The sequence below is a fragment of the Sarcophilus harrisii genome, chromosome 2, assembly GCF_902635505.1.
Source record: "Sarcophilus harrisii chromosome 2, mSarHar1.11, whole genome shotgun sequence".
NCBI classification, from domain to species: domain Eukaryota; kingdom Metazoa; phylum Chordata; class Mammalia; order Dasyuromorphia; family Dasyuridae; genus Sarcophilus; species Sarcophilus harrisii.
In genome coordinates this window covers 571,612,233-571,633,645 of record NC_045427.1, presented here as the reverse complement: position 1 = coordinate 571,633,645, position 21,413 = coordinate 571,612,233, and the positions used below count along the sequence as shown (strand labels likewise).

General features: G+C 34.2%; 1 protein-coding gene across 1 annotated transcript in view; it reads right to left on the bottom strand.

Moving 5' to 3' along the window:
* Positions 1–21,413, bottom strand: part of ATRNL1 (attractin like 1) — a 1,159,225-nt gene that overhangs the window by 1,096,737 nt on the left and 41,075 nt on the right. Inside the window, exons 2-4 of the mRNA XM_031949462.1 lie at positions 11,833–11,916; positions 10,253–10,366; positions 562–690 (exon numbers count right to left, since the gene is read on the bottom strand). Of these exons, the coding sequence (XP_031805322.1) occupies positions 562–690; positions 10,253–10,366; positions 11,833–11,916 (327 nt within the window). The remainder of the gene's footprint in view (positions 1–561; positions 691–10,252; positions 10,367–11,832; positions 11,917–21,413) is intronic.

Below are 21,413 nucleotides of genomic sequence, written 5' to 3'. Positions count from 1 at the left end.
AACCTGGCTCTTTCTTTCCCCATACTTCTATACCTCTGGAAGCTTGTTTTTGTCAGTGGGAACACTAGATAGGCAAACCTCAACCCCTCTAAAAGGCAGAAGACATTCTTCCAGAGATATTGAAGCTGGAATAATTCATCAAATTTCAGGCAATCTCATGATGAGTCAGTCTCTCAATCTTGACTACTTGCAATTTGACAAGGGATAACCAGCCACCACAAAGACCATTATTCGAAACCTTTCTGACTTACTAGAATTCTACAGAACAATCTGTTGCCTTAGCTTAAAAAAAATCCATCTCTCTTCTACAATGAGGCATCAAATAGATTTTTGAATAAGAATTCTTCTTCAAAGTTTGAAAATATTTTTGTATTTTCAACAATAACAAATAATAGATTCAAAGATCTGAAACAACATGGTCCTAGTCCTTTGTTGTAAATTGTTTTGATTTTATAGCATTAAACTAGGACATTGACATGTTACTGGTGCAATAATCCCCCCCCCAAAATAAATGTTCCCAAATGACAAGAATAAATTCTGAATTTAAATAAAAATACTTACGAATAAAAAATATTGAAACCAGTTAGGTTATATGCAGCATCACTAAAAAAGTGGAGCAGTGCATAGCCAGATGTAGTAACAACTTCAGGTACTGTTTCATTCCCCCGTACTTCAGGGACTATCAGGCCACTAAAAATAAACAAACAGAAGTACACAACATATAAATTATATGTGTCATTTTTAACACATCCCTGAAAAATTTTACAAATTAATTTAAAGTTACCAGTAAAAAGGAAGATCAATTCAACATAGTGTTATATGAACACTTCTTGGACCAGCAACTACAATATTATCTTAATTCTGATGCCTTATCCCTTCTTGAATCACTGCCACTTGATTTTGGAGGTCTTAATTCCTTCTTCCATGCCACTACTATCTATGCATGAAAATGCAGATTTGCACAGCTAACTTCCCCTCTGTTCCATGTAAAATTTACTAACAGTCATATTGCTGATATTATAAGTCCTTACATTTTATTCCTCCTGTTCCCAACTTCTATTAAGAATGGGATTTGCAGTAAGATACTGATTAAAAAGGTCCTAAATGAGCTCATTACCATATGAGGAAGCATTTTAAACTTTTGAAAACGCACTAACAATTAGATATTTGTTTAAGTTCAGCCAAAATCTTTATATTGATCCTATTTCTACCCTCAAAGTAAAAAAAAAAAATTTGAAATAGATATGCTATCCCTCCTTAAATCTTTTCTCTTCCAGGATGTGCTTCTGATTTCCATGCCTCCAGCAAGTACATTAGCTCCACAAACAATTCTCATTGGAATGTAAGCTTCAAGAAAAGGGCAGAAACATTTTGGTTTTGCATTTTTACTTGTATCTCCAGCATTTATCATAGGACCAGGCACACAATTTTTAAAAAGTGTGATTCTCCATGTCTTGATATTAGAAGGCAAGTTCCTCTACTAAAAAGGACTGGGCAAGAAAAGGAACAGTAGAAAGCTTGAGTAGAAAAAAAGGATGTATGGAATAGTTCTTTTGTAAAGATTACCAGAAACTCAATCAGAGAAGAATTAAAAGGACAGCTCTATACTACTGAAGGCCAAGTTGAGATTTTATTGCTCTGATTTAGAGTTATGATTTTTTTTACTTTTTAACATTTATTTTTATAATATTTCTCCCTTCTTCTTTCTCCTCTTCCCTCCCTAAGATAGCAAACAATTTGATATAAGTTATATTTGTATAATCATATTAATCATATTTCCATATTAGTCATGTTGTAAAAGAAGAATCAGAATAAAAGGGGAAAATCATGAGAAAGAAAAAACAAAAAGTGAAAATAGTATGCTTTTATCTACATTCAATCTCCATTCCTTCTCTGAATGTAAAAAGCATTTTCTGTTAGTAGTCTTAGAATTTAGACTTATAATTTCACTGATGTAGAAACTCTCTCTAGTTAGTGATTTTCACCTACTCTATTAACATAGTTTAAAGAGGATGTTTTATCTGAGGAAAGGGTAAAAGTAATTTTCCTTCTCAGTAGTAGCTATAGAAATTATATCACAGTGAAAGCTGAACTTCATCTCCAATTTTGTGTTTCTTTCCCTGATTACATGTGCCAGAAGAACAATCTTCAGCTGGATGTTTCTAGTCTTGGAGAACTGCCTAGACTTGGAGACTTATGACTATTGTAAGCTCCAGATAGCTGTTTGTTCAGTAGGAGACACTTCCAAAGCTATGCCTTTCTAAAAAGAAATAACTTTCAACAGGAGGATGAGCCACTCATGTTCTGCTGGCCACAACACTTGGACACTGAATGAGATATTTGGGGACATTTTAGACTGGTGTGAAAATGAAACCTGTTCAATAATCTCTCAGGTCTCCCAGGTCTGTTAAAGACCTCAGCTTAAAAAGGCCAAAGTCTTTCATTGCATCCAGGGTCATCTCCACTCATCCTGATCTATATCTTGCCACTGGACCCAGATGGTTCTACAATAGAAGGTGAGGCTGGTAACTGAACAGCCTTCTTTCACTCAATCCAATTCACTTGCATGTCATCTCACTGTCTCCTTGATGTCATGTCCTCTTTGAAAACAAAGGACAAACAACTACCTCTCTGAGTAGAAACAGAAGCTTCCCTCACTGGGGACCTAAATGGAACTGGTCAGTTGGGCAACAGAGTGCTTTTCTTTTTTCTTTCCCTTCCCTTGCTCCACATAAAGTATCACACCCTTACCTGTGGGTTCTCTGCCAAAAAGGAATGTAGATTTTGATCACTGAAACCTTAAGATATCTTGGGATTTACAAGCTAGGACCATGACTTAAACTCAAATCATTCTCTGGTTTTCATCTGTCGACTAAGAATAGGTCTCAGGCCAAGCCTCATTTGGTCATTGTTTGGGCCATGATTGGCTCAGAGTGAATGTAAATAGAAATTGTGTCAGTTTGGGCAGAAACCCTGATGATCTTCCCCTCCCAGATTAATCTTTTTGAAGAGGTAAAAGAGGCAATTCTCTGTCTCATTTCTTACCTACCCTTAATCTACTGACTAAGATTTAAAAGATTTTTCCCTGAGAATACAAGATGATAATGAGTCTGCAAGTTGAAGGGGAAAAGTTTGATCCTCTCTCTTTGGTGTCAGGCTATCAATAACTGGAAAATTGCTCTTATAATTCCATTCACATATTCTCATTCATGCTGCCAGATTTCAGGCTCATGTATATATCTTCTTAATAAAGAGTGCTACTACTTTCCCATGCTGCTACTACATCTCTTTCAAACAATATATTCTCTTTAATAGCATCTTTTAAATCTCTCCTTTTTTTCTCCACTTACAGATATCAGTTTCTCATCATCTCTTGGCTAAATAATAGCCTCCCAATTAGTCTTACTGCCTTCAATCTCTCTGCTTTACAATCTATGCTCCATAAAGCTGCCAAATTAATAATCCTCAAACACAAGTGTGATAATATTACACACCCTTGCTCAAGAATCTGCTTTATATACTCTAAGATAAAATTAAGACTCTTTACATCTAAGACATTTGTAATACAATTCCACCTTTTCTTTCCAGCTTTTCACTTTGCTCATCCTTACATATTCAAAGTTTCAACAAAACTGGCCTAACTCTGTTTCATTTGTTTTCTCTCTTACACAATTTTTCACAGACTTTCTTTGCCTCTTCCCTTCTTACTTCTGCCTCTTGGAATTCTTAGCTCCCTTCAAGCTTCTCCTACATGAGGTGACTACTATCCTCTCTCTATCCCATTAGTTATCAGTATTTTCACCACTCCATACCATTTACCTGCATAATTATTTTGTATTTACTTTATACATATTTGTACTGATTTCTGGGTACTTTGGGTTCTCCTAAATGTGCTGACATTCAAAAATTACTTCTCTAAACTGTAATGAAATAATACAGACATAAGTATGTATTTAAAGTCTGGATCTGTGATTTCACTTTTATAGGGAGCTTACAGTGAGAAAATTCATTCCACCAATATAATCTGATAATTGTTAAGCAATTTATAATTTTAGAGAATTGCCTAGAGATTTAAAGGTTAAATGGCTTACCCAAAATCATAAAGTTTTAAAATGTGAGAGAAGTAAAACAAACCTAAGTGTTCTTGATACAAAAATCATGTCTACAGGAAAACTTTATAGAATTTGGTATTAAAATTATCAATGCAATGAAAAGAATTAATACATAGTGATTCCAAGGTATTATAAAGTATACCTAAGAATATGATTTTTTTAATTTCTCTAAATTTGTGCATTTCATATTTCTTTTGAGCTGCTTCAATTTTGCTTTGCTCATGGAGCACAGCACCTTATGAGTATGTCACGCTGGGTAATCCTGTGCCAATGTTTCCCATGTTCAATTCCAAAGTTCTTAAGAGAAATCTTGAAAATATCCTTGTATTGCTTTTTTTGGCTACCATGTGAGTGCTTGCTCTGTGTGAATTCTCCATAAAGTAGTTTGTTGTTTTTTTTTTTTTTTCCCACACAAGTACACATTTGACATTTAAACAATGGCCAGCCCATCAGAGTTGTGCTTTCTGCAGAACAGTTTGAATTCTTGGCAGTATAACTTGAGAAACGATTTCAGTGTTTGGTGTCTTATCTTGTCAAGTGATCTTTAGTATCTTCTGATGTAATTAAAATGGAAAAGATTCAGTTTCCTGGCATGGCACTGGTATATTTATCCAGGTTTCACTGGCATACAGCAGTGAGGTCAGCACAACAGCTCTGTAGACTTTCAGTTTGATAGTAAGTCTAATATCTCTTCTCTCCCACACTTTCTTTTAGAACCACTAAAAGCCTGAGTTAGCACCAGTAGTAAGTGTGCCATCCTCATTATCAACGTGTACATCCTTGGAAAGTATACTGCCAAGGTAAGTGAACGTATGCAAAGTATTCAAAACTTTTCTATTTACTGCAACTTATGATTGCAATAAGGTATGTGGTGTTGGCTAATGGAACGCCTGTGTTTTCTTGTTAACAATTAGGCCAAAATTAGCACACGCACCAAAGGATCAATCCACACTTCCTTGCATTTCAGCTTCAGAGGCTGCACTGAGTGCTCAGTCATCTACAAGTAAAAAATCTCGGACCAAGCTAAGAATTTACCATTAGTGCAATAGCTGACCTTGATGCTGTGTTCTTCCTTATTGAAGGTATTTGACAACATGACTGAAAATATCATGTTAAAAAGCATGAGAGTATACATATAGCCTTGTTTGAGTCTACTGGTGATGGGAAAGTACAAGAGCATTATCCATTATCCAAAAGCTGGAAAGCATTCTGTTGTAAAATTGATCTACAATTGTGAAGAATTTCTCTGGGCAACCAAATTTTAACACAGTTTTCCATAAGATCTCATGATTAACAATATCACAGTCCTTTGTCAGATATACAAACATCATGTACAGAACTCTGTTCTGCTCGTGGTGTTTCTCCAGGAGTGTCAGGTAGAAAACACCAAGTTAACCGTTTCTTGGCCCTTTCTGAAGCTACACTGGCTCTCAGGTAGGTGAACATCTTACAAGTGAAGGATCAGTCTATTAAATCATACTCTGACAAGAATCTTACCAGCAATGACTAAGACAGAGTGATTTTCACAGGACAATCTCTTCCTTTTTCCCTTTAGAGAAATATACAACATAAGCATCCCTGAACTCTGGGTAGATAACTTCCTCTTGCCATAAAATTTGGAAAATTTCAGCCAGCTTTTGTATGAGCAATGGATCTTCTCCCCCCAACACACACACATCTTATAAATCTCATTTAGAACAGAATCAGCACTATATGAAAGGACCCTAATAGGATTCAAAATCTCTTCTTCAGTTCAAATTCCAGCTAGGGAAGGTTTGATTTCAACCTGAAGTAAATGATCAATAGTTTCAGCATTGATTGATGATGATAGTCTAATAAAAACACTATAGAAATGTTCAGCCCATCTCTCTAGGTCATGTCCTTGTCACTAATCAATGTGGCTCCATCAACACTGAGTAGTAATTGAGTTGCACCACAAGTCTTTGACCCCTAAATAGCTTTCAGGGGATCACAAAATCACTTTAGATTGTTACTATCAGCATAAAACTGAATTTCATCTGCTTACCTACTGAGCCAAGAAATCCTGCATTTCTTCAAGCTTCACTTGTATTTGCCTTTTGATGGAATTAAATATTGCCGTCTCAGAGATGGATCAACTATCCTGCTGGTAAACCCTGTGGAGTTCTAATTTTTTCATTTAGTAGCTTCTAAATTTCCTAATAATTTTCATCATTTCTTAGCTAGATGAGCAAATGCAGTCCTGTATACCAAATCTCTAAAGGCTGTCCACTTCTTTCCTGCTCCACTGATGCCAACTGTGTGTTGGCTCAACTTTCCCTCCAAGATAGCAACAAATTGCTCCTGCTCAGAGAAGAGCCCTAATATGTTGATACTATTTCCTTCTGGAAGTCATTTTGCCTTGGAGCTGTTGCTTTTGTTGAATTCAAATATTTAGCTTGGAAAGAATAAGTCTATGATGAGTCTAACACTCGGACCCAGATGTTGCCTTTGTCACTATTTCTTCTCTTTTTGATCACATAGTTTATTAAATACCAAAATTTACTGCAAAGGCATATCTATGAAGTTTTATTGCATTTAGACAAATGAAATACAGTGTTGATGATGGGAAAATCATGAGATGAAAAAGTTTTCAGTAGTAAGTAACCATTGCTTTTGCTGCTTCCAATTTCATTTCTCCCCGGGACTCTCAGACACGTCTAGCAGCCTGAGCCTACTCTTGCATTAAGGTTACTCAGAATTATTAGCTTGTCCTCTTTTGGCACATTGATGATAAGGGTCTCCAGATCTCCACAAAATTTTTTCTTTGACCTTATCAGAATTCAACATGATGGGGGAATTAGCACTGGTGATGGTAGCATGTCTTTTTCCTACCAGTGACAAATGCACTGTCATGAGCCTGTGGTATACTCCACAAATATATTGATTCAACTAGTTTTGATTGCAAAACCTATACTGGCTTCATTCCCCTTCACTGCAGCCACTGCAGGTGTGTCTATCTCTGACTTCAGTAAGCTGACCTTCATTTGCCAGTCTTGTTTCAATTGGGGCTATGTTTGTATGCCATATCTGCTGAGTCCTTTTGCAAGAAGAACTGCTTCCCAACTCACCAAGGGTTTGAGACACCTTGGTTACTCTCAATCTGGTTTAGTCTATCTGTCCAATTGACTTACCAAGATGTGGATTCTATGCCTGCAAGAGCTTCCTGGAGCCACAAGTAAGAGTTAGGTACATCAGATAAACACCAAAGGCAGAAAGCAGCCCGGAAAAGGCCACAGCAGCCTTCACAGTACTAGTCTTCTATGAATATACCCTCACCCAAAAGTGGAAAGCAAACTCAGCTCAAAAGCAGGTAGATGTGGGTTCAAATCTTGCCTCTAACAGATGTGACTCGGGGCAAGTCAGCTAACCTTGTAATACTGTAGATCAGACATGGGCTATATGTGACCTACAACATTCCTGAGTGTAGCTTGATCCAGATTACATTTCAACTGGAGAATATTTAAACAAATAAAATGCAATAAAATATCACATCTTAAAACTAAGTGAATATGTGGTCCATAGTATTCATTACATAAGGATTAGCAACCCCCCAGTTTCTATTTGAGTTTGACACCAATGCTCTAGACAACTTTCAAAGACTAAAAATTTCAGAGAAAGTGCTAATCCGCCTAGAATATGGACTTTCCTCCTTTATAATTTCCCTATAACAATTTTGTTCTTCTTTTTGTTGTTTGTCCTTCTTTCTTGGAAAGGATCATGACATAAGGGACAAGATGACATGACATGCAAGTGAATTGAATTTAACTGAGGGAGGGCTGTGCAAAATCAATAGCCTTCCTTTCTCCTCCGGGGTCATCTGGGTTCCAGTGACAAGAAATAGATTAGGATGACTAGGAATGACATTTGGTTCAATGGGAGAAACTTGATCTTTTTTTTTAGGTAAAGTTTTTAACAGGTTTCAGTTTGACTGAGACAACACCCAATCAGTGATTAAGGCTAGGTATGAAATGTAACAGAGAATTATCTCTTTTACCCAGTCAAAAAAAAAAAAAAAGAAAAGAAAAGAAAAGAAAAGAAAAGAAAAGAAAAGAAAAGAAAAGAAAAGAAAAGAAAAGAAAAAATCAATCTGGGAGGGGAAGACCATGAGGATTTCTGGCCAAAACAGAAACAATTGCTATTTACATTTACTTCGAGCCAATCATGGCCCAAATAATGACCAAGTGAGGCTTGTCCTGGGACCTATTCTTAGTAAATCAATGAGAGTCAGAGTGATCTGAATTTAAGGTATGGTCCTTTCTTGTAAACCCCAAGATATCTTGAGGTTTCAGTGGTCAAAATTTGAATTCCTTTGGCAGACCACCACAGGTAAGGGTATGATACTCTAAATGGACAGAAGGAAGGGAAGGGAAAAAAGAGAAGGAAAGGAAAAGAGAAAAGAGAAGAAAGAAGAAAGGGAAAGAAAAAGGAAAGGAAAGGAAAAAATTGTGACCATTTCCAACTGGATTCCTAGCAAGGCAGCTCTGATTCCTGTTCTTAAAAGTTGTTGTTTGTTCTTTGTTTCTCAAAAAAAGAACTGTGACATTAGGAAAGTGATGATATGACATGCAAGTAAATTGAATTTAAGTGAAGGAGGGCTGTTCAGTTACCAGCCTTCCTTTTTCCTGTGAAACCATCTGGATCCAATGGCAAAATATAGATCAGGATGACTGTAAATAGCACTGGTTGCAGTGGGACACCTGCCTTTTTTTTCCTATAACAATGAAATCACAATTCAATCCCATCCCTATAACCTAACCCCAGTGCTTAGCACAATACTTTGTATGTACTTAAGTATTTAATAAAAACTTTTTCATTCATCCATCACTAATAATGAAAGAACTGAACTTTTCTCATTTCACTATGAAATAAAATGAATACAGATCTTATCAAAACATTTCTTAACTTGATTATATCTTCCCTTTTTCCCCCAAGAAATTTTATTCCAAAGAAATAAAAGCACTATATAATAACTTCTAGATTTTTATAAATTTCTTACCAGTGATGTAAATAGTCTGTTTCAACTATTCAAATCACAACCTATTCATCCAAATGTCTTCATTTAGTGATGAAAATTTTGTTTAGAGCAATCCATAAGTAAATTAATTCCACTACTAGTATACAGAGATTGAAAGACCCTATATATGCCAAAATGTTCATAATACCACATTTTTGGTAGCAAAAAAACATACTAGAAATGTTCATCTCACTGTAGCATATGAATGTAGTAGCCTAATGCTGGACTGTAAGAAAAAATTAATTATAAAAATTCAAAGAAACAAAAGAAAACTTGTGGAAACTAAATTAGACCAGAGTAAGCAGAAACGGAATAAGAAACATAATAATTATAATAACATAAATCAGAGATGTCAAACACATAGCTCATGATCCACCAGTAAGTACAGCCTAAACTAGAATAAAATGTAAATGGGAAATATTTAACAAAATAAATAAAAATATAATAGATAATAATATACTGTTAATGTAATATGCTCTAACCACAGGAATATCCAGTTTAGTGGGCTCAATTCTATTTGAATTCGATACCACTGATATAAACAATATATTAGAGGACAGTTGAATTCTTACTTATTTCAGTGTCCAGACACAAATGATTAAACATATTTCCTTCTCATTAGGGAAGTAAGGAACAACATAATATTGCATATACTGGCAAGTTCAATCCATATTATGTGATTTTGCTTAACTGTTTTTTTTTTTAACAGAGAAACATTCAGTAGAGGTAATTTATTAAAAAATGAGAGCAGAATAAAAAGAAAGATCAACATCAAACTTTTTAAACTTTATAAATCCATTAATAAATATATATCTCCTAATACTTAAGTTCAGGGCCTAACACTTAATATAAATTTAATTAAATTTTATTTGCCTGAAGATAATCTAGCACTTCTACTTTCTACTTCAGTGTTTCACAACTTAAGAATTATTATTTACATGAAATAGTAAAGGAATAGGAATATACTATATCTATTGTTTAGAAATTAAATTCAAAAAATGTGTTTAATTACTTGGGGCATATTTTTGTACAATTATAGCAAGCTGAATTTTTATAGTTTATTATTCAATTTATAGAAACATAAAAGCATAACATCACTACTTACCTAAGCACAGCTATTAAAGGTGCATATATTGAATCTCCATCATAAACATACATATGGTCCCAACTACATTCTGTAGCAAAATGATTGAATCTTAATCTTAAGACTGCATTTGGACTAGAAAAAAAATTAAATTTGTTCAGGATTAATTGATACAATAATTAAATACTACAGTTAGCAGACCTGTAACAATATCAAATCATTTGCTCCAAATGACTAAATTCAGATCAAATACTATATTGTAAACAAATTTAAAGATAACTGTTCAAATCACTTAATTCATGTAGAAATAAAATTTTAATGCTTTTGCATTACATAGTTCTTTTCAAAATTACTTTTCAGATTAAAATTATTTTTATTCATTACTTTTTGTATAATTATACAATAGTTGTCTTCCTAAACATTCCTTTCTTAAAATAAGAGAAATATAACAACCATTTTCTTAAAAGTTAAGTAAGAAGGCACAGAAGTTAATAATTTTAACTGTTCACTGGCACAAATTTCAAAAACTAGTGAATGAGTCCAAAAACTATTAAGTGAATGCAAAAACTAAACAAATGTAAATCTGATGGAATTTTATTGCATCATAAGAAATTATTAATATGACAGATTAAGAATAATATGGAAGACTTGATATAAACTAAAAGTGAAGGAACCAAAACTAAGAGAATAATTTTCAGAACAAAAGAATGGTAAAACAAATCTCAAAGACCTCAAAAAAAAAAAGTAGCAACCAATTATGACTTCAAAAGACTAATGGTAAAGGATACTTTGTACCTCTTGGTAGAGAAATGAAGTATTAGAGGTACATAGCTGACCTGCATTCTAAAGACTTATATCTTATTTGTTTTGTGTTATTGTATATGTTTGTTATGAGAGATCTTTTATTTGGGGAAGGTAAAATGGTGAACAATGACACATAAGGAAAAAGAGAAAGAAAATGAATAAAATGGTTTTTAATTTTTTTTATCTAGAACTTTTCAAAAATACCTATTTTCCCAAAACATTATTCTGCATCTGTAGACAGACTGAAGAGGACTACAGAAATTACTGTCTAGTAAATACATAGAATTATTAAGTTTTAACAATAATTGATTTTTTGCATTGTTGTATAGTATTACATATTACATAATAATAAATATTTTAAAACATTTTAAAATACAAACAAAATGCTTAATGGAATAGACCAGTGATTTAATCTAGAAAGACACTGCATGATTTAATTTTTTTTAATCCAGAAAGCAACATAATAAGGTCTTTTAAACAATTCAAGAACTGATCTTCCACCACTTAACTCTAAAACAAGGGAATTCAAAATACAGAAGAACATGTAGAAAAAAAATTATATTGTAATAATAAATTAATTTATCTTTTACCATTAAAAACCAGATACATTAATGGCAGCATGCTAAATTAAAGAATTCTTTGGAGTTACATTTCTAAACTGTCAGAATTTGAATCAGAATCAGACATTTCATCTGTGCAGTCTTTACACTATGACATTTTAATGTTGATCTGTTTCACTTGCTTTTCATTTATCATGCAATAACATAGCAATATTACAACTCAAAATATATACTTACTAGCCTTCAATTAGCCATGTACATTTAGTTTTGTATTTATAGTTAATTGGTCCATCTGTTAAATATCCAGAGGGCTCTGTTAACCTAGAAGAGAAAATAAAATCATAAAACTATCAAATATGCTTAAAGGTGTTTGGAGAAGATACTGTTGAATAATACATTTACTCATCAAGATAAAAAAAATTATAACAATAATTAAAAAGTAAATATCAAAATCTGAAGGCAGGGACTACTCTATTTTTGTCTTGTATTCCCATTGCACAGTAACTAGCATACAGTAGATACATAATAAATGTTTGTTGATTGGTTTGGTTATTGTTTTCTGTTTTTATCTGTAATTTTTTAAAGAAAGTGTTCCATAATTAATAAGTACATGGAATTATTAAGCTTTAACAATAACTGATAATTTGCACTGACGTATAGTGTATATGATATAATATGATTAATATTATATTAAGTTTATAACAAATATTTTAAAACATTTTAAAATACACACAAAATGCTTAATGGAATAGACCAGTGATTTAATCTAGAAAGATATTTTGTATGATTTAATTTTTTAATCCACAAATCTGACAAACGTTTCCAAATCCTGCCTCTGACATATGGTAACTGGGAAATACTAGACAAGTCACTTAACTTCTTGATGCCCTAGGCAATTATAACCCTAAACTATAAATAAACTTAACTCCATCGAATGGAGGGATTTACCATACCAATGTGTCCTCACATAAATAACCATTTCAGATCAAAAAGAAAAAAATTCAGTGTCTATTCTGGATGTGTGAATCACTCATCTACTATAACTCTTCTCCCATCACTGTTTTCTAATACAAATTTTCACCAATTTCTGATACAAATGTGATGAATTTGAAGGCAAATCATATCATTATTCTTAGATCTCCCTCTTAAATCTTTTTCTATGAAGTTTATCATATTATTTTCTATTCTATAGCTCTTAAAATTTAAGAATAATTTCTTGTTCCATCTTTTAAATGAAAAATATCATTTAATAAGTGCAGTACTTAATCTATCCATCATCTTTCATATCATTAATAAGTAACAGAGTGTGAATGTAGTACAAAGAGTACCAAACTTGGAATCAGTCAATAAATATCTATTAAACATTTATTATGTTTTAGATACTGGGCTAAAGGTTAGAGATGTAAAAAAAAGGATTTTTTTTTTACTTTTAACTAAAAAAAACAAAACAACAACAACAACAAAAAAAACATTCTCTACCTCCAAAAAACTCACAGTTTAAATGGGAAGACAAATTGCAAACAATTTTATATAAACACCTTAGGAACAGGAATTATGAAAGATAACCAACAGAGGAAAGGCATTCTAATTAAGTTGGAACAGAATAGGCTTCTTGTAGTAGGTAAAATATTATATGAGACTTGAAGGGAAGTTGAAAGATGGGAATGAGAAATGAGAGCATTCCAGACATGGAGGACAGCCAGTAAAAAATGTCCAATAAGGAAATGGAGTGTCTTGTGCAAGGACATCAAGAAAGCCAGTGCTATAAGCCAGTGCTATTGCATTATAGTATATATGCAATAGAATAAGATGTAAGAAAACCAGGAAGTCTGAGAAGAGCAGGTTAAGAATGACTTTGAATTCCAAACAGAGGATTTTATATTTGACCCTGGAGGTAACAAAGAGCCACTGGAGTTTATTGAATATAGAGGTACCTTGGTCAGTGCAGTGCTTAGGGAAGATCATTTTGGTAGCTAAATAGAGGACTGGAATGGGAAGAGACTTGAAACAAGGAGATCAAGGTTCTTGCAATAGTTCAGGCCTGAGATGATGAGGGCTTGCACCAAAATGGACATGGTAATGTCAGATGAGACCTGAATTAAAATTCCCCATCAGAAACTAGCTATATAACCATAGACAAGTTTAAACTTCAGCTATCTGAACCCATTTTCTCAACTGTAAAATGGAAAATACTCATTGGAAAATAAGGATAATAACTATAGTAAATATATCTCAGAATTATTATGGTTAAATGAATATTTGAAAAGTTTGAAGTACTACACAAAGTGAGTTATAATGATATAATCAATAATGATTCAGAATAGATCTTGATTTATTGGAAAATTATATCTATCATAAAAGTAACTAAAGGTGATTGTTTAATTGTTATACATAGACCAGATGAATCATACTTAGAAAATACAAAATAGATTTCTTGGAAACTGAAAGGAATTTCTCAATTTCCATTTCCCTCTTATGTTTCCATATTGGAACTGTATCCCAAAAAAATATGGATTTTTATTCTTGTTAATTTTATGCAATGAGGAAATGTGAAGCTGCTCACTTTTCTATTTTCCTGGCAGGGATTCACATTAAAGTAATTGATTTAACTCTCAAACAGACCTTGAAGGCCATCAAATTCAACTACTTCATTTTAGATATAAGAGAACTGAAACCCTAAAAAGTAAAGTGACCTGCCCAAAGTGACACAGATAAGCATCAAAACCACAATGTATCATCAGAGTGGTCACTTAAACACTATGTTACAAATCTGGATATGCTTAATCAGGCAAATTTGTCTCATTTCTTTTTTTATTCCAAGGGGAGGTGGAGCCAAGATAGTAAAGGCAGGAACTCACCCAATCTCTCCTCCATAACACTCCAAATTCCTTTAAATAATTACTTTTAGAGCATCAGAACACTCAAAAAGAGGGAATAGAACATTTTCCAGCCAAAGGCTACTTAGAAGTTCAGCAGAAAAGGTCTGTGACACCAGGATAGGAATTCAGTATGCAGTCCTGGTACAGGCCAAGCCAGTGTGGCCCCAGCCCCAACCACTGAATCATCAGCACCACTAGTGGCTTCCAGACCTCTCAGTCCAGAGACACCAAAGAGGACCTGGAAAGTCAGCGGAAAAGGTCTGTTGAGTCAAGGTGGGAGCCCAGGGCTCAACCTCAAAGCAAGCCACAGCAGCACAGCCCCAGCCCCAGCACTCAGAAGGGAGGATCTCTGAATCAGCTGCAGTGCTGGTGGCTTCTGAACCTCTTGGCCCAGGGACATCAGGAAGGCTTTAGAAGGTCAGCAGGGAGGGTCTGTGGCTACGGGGTGGGAGTTGCATATGTAGTTCCTGTATAGGCTACATCAGCACAGCCCCTGCACAACTCCCACATCATCAAAGCAGGAGTCTGTTGCTTTAGCAGACTAGATCTTACAGCTACAGTGGGGAAGGGACACTCCTAACAGGTTAGAAAAGGGTGCTTGTGGTCAGATTCCTAGAAGGATTTCTGAAAACAACTTCATAAAACCCTGAAGCTTGAGATAGTGCATCCTCCATTCGGGAACCAGGGCCCTAACTTTAACAAAGAATTAAAAACCAAGTAATAGGCTAAGAAATTAGTAGACAACAGAAAGGAATTCTGACCATTGAAAGTTACTGTTATAAGAAGCATCAAAACACACACTTAGAAGATGATAGAGTCAAAGCTCCTACATCCAAAGCCTGGGAAAAATAAGAATTGGGATCAAGCCATGGAAGAGCTCAAAAAAGAATTTTGAAAACCAAGAGATTAAGAAAAGATAGAGGAAAATTTTTACTTTAAAAAACTGAGAGTAGTACAAAAAGAAATATAAAAAAGCTAACAAAGATAACAATGTCTTAAAAAGCAAAATGACCAATTGGGAAAGGAGATACAAAAGCTCATTGAGGAAAATGATTCCTTAAAAAATTAGAATTGAGCAAATGGAAGCTAATGACTTTATGAGAAATCAAGATACAATAAAGCAAAACAAAAAAATTAAAAATAGAAAAAATGTGAAATATTTCATTGGAAAAATAACTGATCTGGAAAATAGATCCAGGAGAGATAATTTTAAAATTTTTGATCTACTTGAAAGTCATGTTCAAAAAAAAAAAAAAAAAAGACCTGGACATCATTTTTCAAGAAATTATCAAGGAAAACTGCCTTAATATTCTAGAACTAAAAGGTAAAATAGAAATTGAAAGAATCCACCAATCACCTCCTGAAACAGATGCCAAAATTAAAACTCTCAGGAATATTATAATCAAATTCTGGAACTCCCAGGTCAAGGAGAAAATATTACAAGCATCCAAAAAGAAAGAATTCAAGTACAGTAGAGCCACAGTCAGGATAACACAAGATTCTGCATTCAAAGCTTCTACATTAAAAGACCAGAGGACTTAAAATATGACATTCCAGAAAGCAGCGGAGCTAGGATTACAATACCTGCCCAGAAAAATTGAGTATAATCCTTCAGAGGAAAAGATAGACATTCATTAAAACAGAGGATTTTCAAACATTCATGATGAAAAGACCAGAGACAAATAGAAAAAATCTGATTTACTTTTCTTTTTTTTGCTGAGGCAACTGGGAGTAAGTGACTTGCCCAGGGTCACACAGCTAGGAAGTAATAAGTGTTTGAGGACAAATTTGAACTCAGGTCCTCCTGACTTTAGTGCTGATGCCCAATCTACTGTGCCACCTAGATAATATATTTTTAAAATTATGAAATTAAGGGGAAAGAGAAGAATGCATTGAGATAAACAGAAAGTAAGGAGTGGAATGGTTTTAATTAATTAAAAAAAGAGGAAAGAAAAAGGTTTTACAGTGGAAAGGAAGAGGGGAAGAAGAGGGAGAATGCATGAACCTTATTCCCATCAGAATTGGCTTAAAAAGGAAATACTCATTATGGTATAGAAATCCATCTTACCCAGTAGGAAAATAGGAGGTGAATGGGATACAGGAAGGCCGTGTGTGACAAAAGAGAGGACATAGCATGATGGGAATGGTCAGTAGCAAAACACTTTTAAGGATAAGCAGGATGAAAAGAGAGTACAGAATAAATAAAGAGAAATAGTAATAGTAATTGTAAAAACATTTTCAGACAAGTTTCTTTGATAAGACCTTATTTCTCAAACATAGAGGGAAATGAGTCAAATTTATTTAAAAAAGAAAAAAAAAAGAAGCCATGTCACAATTGATAAATGACCAAAAAATATGATCTTGCCCAAAGGGCTATAATTTCATGCATATCTGACCTAACAATGCCACTATTAGGCATGAATACCAAAAGAGATTTTTTAAAAGGGAGGCGAAAAAAAAAAAAAAAGAAAAGTATATGTACAAAAATAGTTGTAGCAGCTCTCTTCTCAGGTCAAAGAATTGGAAATTAAGGGGATGCCCATCAATTGGGGAATGGCTAAAAAATTGTGGTGTGTGAATGTAAACAAATATTGTCGTTCTATGGGAAGTGATAAGCAGAATGCCCTTGAAAAAAATCTGGAAAGTCCTCCATGAACTCAGGGAAAGTGAAATGTATACAAAGTAATACCAATGTTTTAGGGACCAGCTGTCAATATACCAAATATTGCAAAATAGCAATTTAGCAAAATAGCTAAATGACTTTGCTATTCTCAGCAGTATAATGATTCAAAACTATTCTGAAGGACTTATGATGAAAAATCCTGTCTAAACCCAGAGAAGGAACTGACTATGTCTCAATACAGATTTAAAAATTATTATTTTTAAAAACTTTAAAACTCAAATTAAAAATCATATTCTCTATCGTGATGCTTTTGTGATAGAAAATGGAGAGTACACTCAGGAATCTTTGACCATTAATCTGGAGGACCTCTTATTTAATAGGGAAGACTAGCCCCTGGGCCCTCCCTGTCATCTTATATTGAAGACAAATGGCAAATTGTTTTAGAAGACATAGTCTTCTAAATTGAGGAGAGAATTGAGGAGAAAAAATCTGCCTCTCCCCTTTGAGGCCTTTTCTTCAGTGCATACACTTTCACCCCATTGGACTTCCTATAAGGAGAGTGAATTCCCTCCTTATCTCTCTTTCAGTGGCAATGCTGGCTTATAAATACAGCAATAGGAACACGTTTGCCTGGTCAAACCTGAAGCCCTGGTCAACTGTTTCTTCTACTTTGTATCCATTCCTAAATGCAGACCAGCTTAAGTATCCTGAAAAGTTTTCTAGCTTGATGCATAAACCTATTACCAATTAACCAAAAGGTAAGTGTAGAAGAAGAGATTACAACAACCAGATAATCTTGTAATCAGTCAACTAAAGAAACATCAAGATATATTTTCTTTAGGGAAGATAATGAATATAACAGGCTATTTTGCAAGATTTATATGTTCTGTTTTGGTTAATGTGTGCTCTTAAGTTCTTTTATATGTCTAACATTTTCTGTAATGAAAGAAGCAAACAGTTGTTTATATTTGATATCTCTATTATAAATTGGATACTTTTTTTTTAAAGAAAGGAATCCATAATCAAAATCTTGAAAAGATCCTAAACATTGGCCGTAACTAAGCTTTGCTTTAGAGATTTTCCTGGAATTTTACTCTGGAGTGGAGCAAAGGGGTTAATGCACCTGAGTCCCTCAATATTAAACCAGCCTCTTAATGCAGAACAGGGGTCTTTGAGAAAGGAAGCTTGCTATACTGAACATGAAACAAAATTGTATCCTGTCGCTCTGCTACCTATAAACCTCATGAATCACATAAGTTGAGAGGATGATGATGGGTGATGATGGGTGCTGAGGAGAAGAGGATAATGCCAACAGAATATCATGTTGTACCTCTAGTTTGACTTTATTAAAACAAGTTGCTGGTCATGAGCCTTTTTCTTGATTGCCTTATTAGTACTAGGGTAGGAGCTGTATTGTTGCCAGATCTCAAACACTGCTATTAAATGCTTGCATTGACCATGCATGATTTAAAGTTCAAAAGTTTATCTTTTATTGGTAAAGAAATGTCTTACTTGGACCCTGCCTTAAAACTCAAATTTTGATAGGTCCCTGAATGTTTTTTTAATAATTATAACTTTTTATTGATAGAACCCATGCCACGGTAATTTTTTACAACATTATCCCTTGTACTCACTTCTGTTCCGATTTTTCCCCTCCCTCCCTTCACCCCCTCCCCCAGATGGCAAGCAGTCCTATACATGTTAAATATGTCACAGTATATCCTAGGTACAATATATGTGTGCAGAACTGAACAGTTCTTTTGTTGCACAGGAAGAATTGGATTCAGAAGGTAAAAGTAACCCAGGAAGAAAAACAAAAATGCAAACAGTTTACATTCATTTCTCAGTGTTCTTTCTTTGAGTGTAACTGCTTCTGTCCATCATTGATCAATTGAAACTGAATTAGATCTTCTCTTTCTCAAAGAAATCCACTTCCATCAGAATATATCCTCATACAGTATCATTGTTGAAGCGTATAATGATCTCCTGGTTCTGCTCATTTCACTTAGCATCAGTTCATGTAAGTCTCTCCAAGCCTCTCTGTATTTCCTTTCTCACAGAACAATAATATTCCATAACATTCATATACCACAATTTACCCAACCATTCTCCAATTGATGGGCATCCATTCATTTTCCAGTTTCTTGCCACTATAAACAGGGCTGCCACAAACATTTTGGCACATACAGGTCACTTTCCCTTCTTTAGTATCTCTTTGAGGTATAAGCCCAGTAATAACACTGCTGGATCAAAGGGTACGCACAGTTTGATAACTTTTTGGGCATAATTCCAGATTGCTCTCCAGAAGGCTGGTTTCGTTCACAACTTCACCAACAGTGTTCCAGTTTTTCTGCATCCCCTCCAACATAAGTCCCTGAATGTTAATCAAACTAATAAAATTAGTTGATAGACTAACCTTGGATCTCCATTTATTCTAAGAAAGGATTCATTGTCTCCACAATCTCCTCAAAATTTGAGCTCACAAATATATCATAAATGCAATGAGGAGAAATTAATCTTAGACTTCATTGAACTATTAAATTGAGACATAGGAAAGGAATATTAATATTCCATAGAAGCAAAACAACAAAAGCAAGATGTCTCCCTTGCAGAGTAAAGGCAAATTGTGCTTGATGATCAGATAAGTAAATATTGAAAAGAAAGAATTAACCAAGTCAATGAGTTTTTGCCCAATAAATTCTAGCAAAGTAACCAGATAAGACAGCAATACATTAAAAAGTGAGACTGCCCTATTAAAGACCAGAGTTTTAAACTATATGCCATCAGATTCCTGGCCACACTGTAAAGCATCAAAGAGTAATTCAGTGATCTCATTTACTCATTATTCCGATAAGCGTTTGTGGTCTTCACTTACTTCTGCTAAAGTACCAGGTGGATGGCAATGCTTCATATTTATGATCTTAGTTGATAAAGGCTATTCAAAAGCCATTTAGCATGGCCCACAGTAACTATCAGAAATGAAAGTACATGAAACTCAACAAAACCTATTAAATAAAACCCTATTATAAATTCCATAATAAAACAACAGTATATACAAGTTGTGAGAAGGAACCTATTGCTAATTTCAAGTTCATAAATTTAAATTTAATAGTATGACTAATGCCTAAATTTTTCCACAAAGAAGCCACACAAAGTAGCTGAAGTTTCCACAGATAAGAGACATTTCCAATTCAGTCCCTAAAAGGGTGGAAAACATGATGAACATTCTCACTTGAACTAATGAATTTGTACAAGGACATATATCCTAGGTCAGGCAGCAATGGTTACCCTTCAGTCTCTAGCTTTCTTAATTCCCTCACCAAAGTATCATTTTAATTGTGGAAAGAAAAGGGAGGGAGAGAAGGAAAGAAAGAAAAAAGGAGAAGGAAGAGGGAGAGAGGAAAAGGAAGAAGGAAAGAGGGGAAAGGGCAAAAGGAGAGGGGAGAGAAAAAGAGAAGAGGGGAGAAAGAAAGGGAAAGGAATAAAAGGAAAGGAAAAAGACAAGAGAACAGAGAAAGAGATGGAGAAGTAGTGTTATAGTGGTCTAAGGAAGAGCAGACTTTTGCCTAGCCTCTTCTTTCTTGTCCTTCCCAGCTTGCTCCAAGAAATTCAAAAAATCTTTAATTAACTTTAGCCATCAATTTTGGTTTAAGAAATACTCATATAGAGAATAGAGGGCAATGATGCAATTCCTTTTTCTTAAATCCAATAGCTTTTAGAAACACATCACTATGCTCCCCCTTTGATAGTTCCTTCCCTCTGGCTACCAGAGGCTTCTCAGAGATTGCTATGGTATGTAGGTGAATAAGTGATATGACCTATATTTAACAGATCCGTTCCTACTATACATAGCAGCAATCCATTTTAGTTAGAAGAGACAAAACAAACCATCTTAATACAGTCTGCATGTTTAAAACATACTTTAAATGGATCATCAAGGGTGCCCTGTGGGAATAAAAGGAAGGGAAGTAAGGGAGAAACATAACAGAAATAACATAATTGATAAATCTTTTCAACCCTTTGTTTTAGCAATTGCCTCATAATTCAAAGGTGATTAATGTCCTCAAATTTTTCTTTGTCATACATTATAAATCCCCTGGAAAAACATTTCAACCAAGCCCTTCATTAATACATTCACAGTGGTATTCCCAGTTAGTGAGTCTACAGCAGCAATGTATGGCTAAGAATCATGAATCTTCCAAAATTACAGTGATCTAAATTACAAATCAAAAGCATATACAAGGTTTCTACTACTTTAAACTTCCATTGATATTGCTAATACACATCTTCTGGATAGGCTGATAAATCAAAAAATT